This window comes from Plectropomus leopardus, unplaced genomic scaffold (genome assembly GCF_008729295.1).
Source record: "Plectropomus leopardus isolate mb unplaced genomic scaffold, YSFRI_Pleo_2.0 unplaced_scaffold19472, whole genome shotgun sequence".
Lineage (NCBI taxonomy): Eukaryota > Metazoa > Chordata > Actinopteri > Perciformes > Serranidae > Plectropomus > Plectropomus leopardus.
The window spans coordinates 1-1071 of record NW_024621021.1 but is presented as its reverse complement, the minus strand read 5'-3'; the positions used below and the strand labels follow the sequence as shown (position 1 = coordinate 1071).

Genomic DNA, 1071 nt, shown 5'->3' with positions numbered 1-1071 from the left:
TGTGTGTGTGTGTGTGTGTGTGTGTGTGTGTGTGTGTGTGTGTGCGCAGTTTGGACGACGTGTTGATTGGAGCTCCTCTCTTCATGGAGCGAGTGACAGAGCAGCTACAGGAGAGAGGACAGGTACATCCAACCATCATCCAACCATTATCCATCCTTCCTGTCTCTGTAATCTCAGTCCTTTGTCTGCCCACTGCTTTTGTCTGTCTCTGTGTCTTTATCTCTGTATCCTTCTCTGTCTCTGTCTCCCTGTCTGTCTCTGTCTCTCTCTGTCCCAGGTGTTGTTGTACCTGCAGAGAAGACGCGGCTCCTTCTCGTCCCAGCCTGACCAATCACTGATCGGCTCCTCTCTGTACGGGCGGTTTGGCTCCGCCCTCGCTATGTTGGGTGACCTGGACATGGACGGATACCACGGTAAGAAGAGACAGGACTGTCTCTCCAATTGTCTCTCTGTCTGTCTGTCTGCCTCTTTATTTGTTTCTGTGTCTGTTTCTCTGTGTCTTTGTCTGTCTCTGAACTTGTCTCTCTGTCGCTCTGTCTCTCTGTCTCAGATGTTGCCATTGGAGCTCCGTGGTCAGGTGACGGTGGGCGGGGCCAGGTGTTTATCTACCTGGGTAATAGTGATGGTCTGTCGGCCACGCCCTCCCAGGTGATTGACAGCCCGTTGCCTAGCAGCAGGACCGCCTTTGGGTTTTCTCTGAGGGCCGGGACTGACGTCGACGGGAACGGATACCCAGGTACGTTTAGAGGTTATCAATGATGGCGATCAATAACCGATCAGCTTCAAACCCCCAGCAGCTAAACAAACACGACTCAATAGCCGGACATCAAACAACCAGAGGACGGAGACACTCTCTGTAAGGTTGTCAGGTTTATGTCCTCCAGACTGTCTAACCATGTCTTTAAAGAGTCCTCCTCTGTCCAACACTGAATGAGTCCTCCTGTCTGTGTGTTTGTAGACCTGCTGGTTGGAGCGTGGGCTGCAGACCAAGCTTATGTCTACAGGTAAGAGACCATCCATCCAATCTGAGCCAGTCTGCACCAAGCTAAACTAGTCTGCACCAGTCTGAGC

At 51.9% G+C, this 1071-nt stretch overlaps 1 protein-coding gene across 1 annotated transcript; it reads left to right on the top strand.

Moving 5' to 3' along the window:
- Positions 1 to 54: 54 nt before the first annotated feature.
- On the top strand, positions 55 to 1004 carry LOC121965298 (integrin alpha-IIb-like; the record flags this gene model as incomplete). Its single annotated transcript, XM_042515453.1, has 4 exons — positions 55 to 122; positions 278 to 413; positions 551 to 736; positions 959 to 1004. Coding segments are annotated over exons 1-4 (407 nt in total), but the record flags the coding sequence as incomplete, so codon positions are not given.
- Positions 1005 to 1071: the final 67 nt, after the last annotated feature.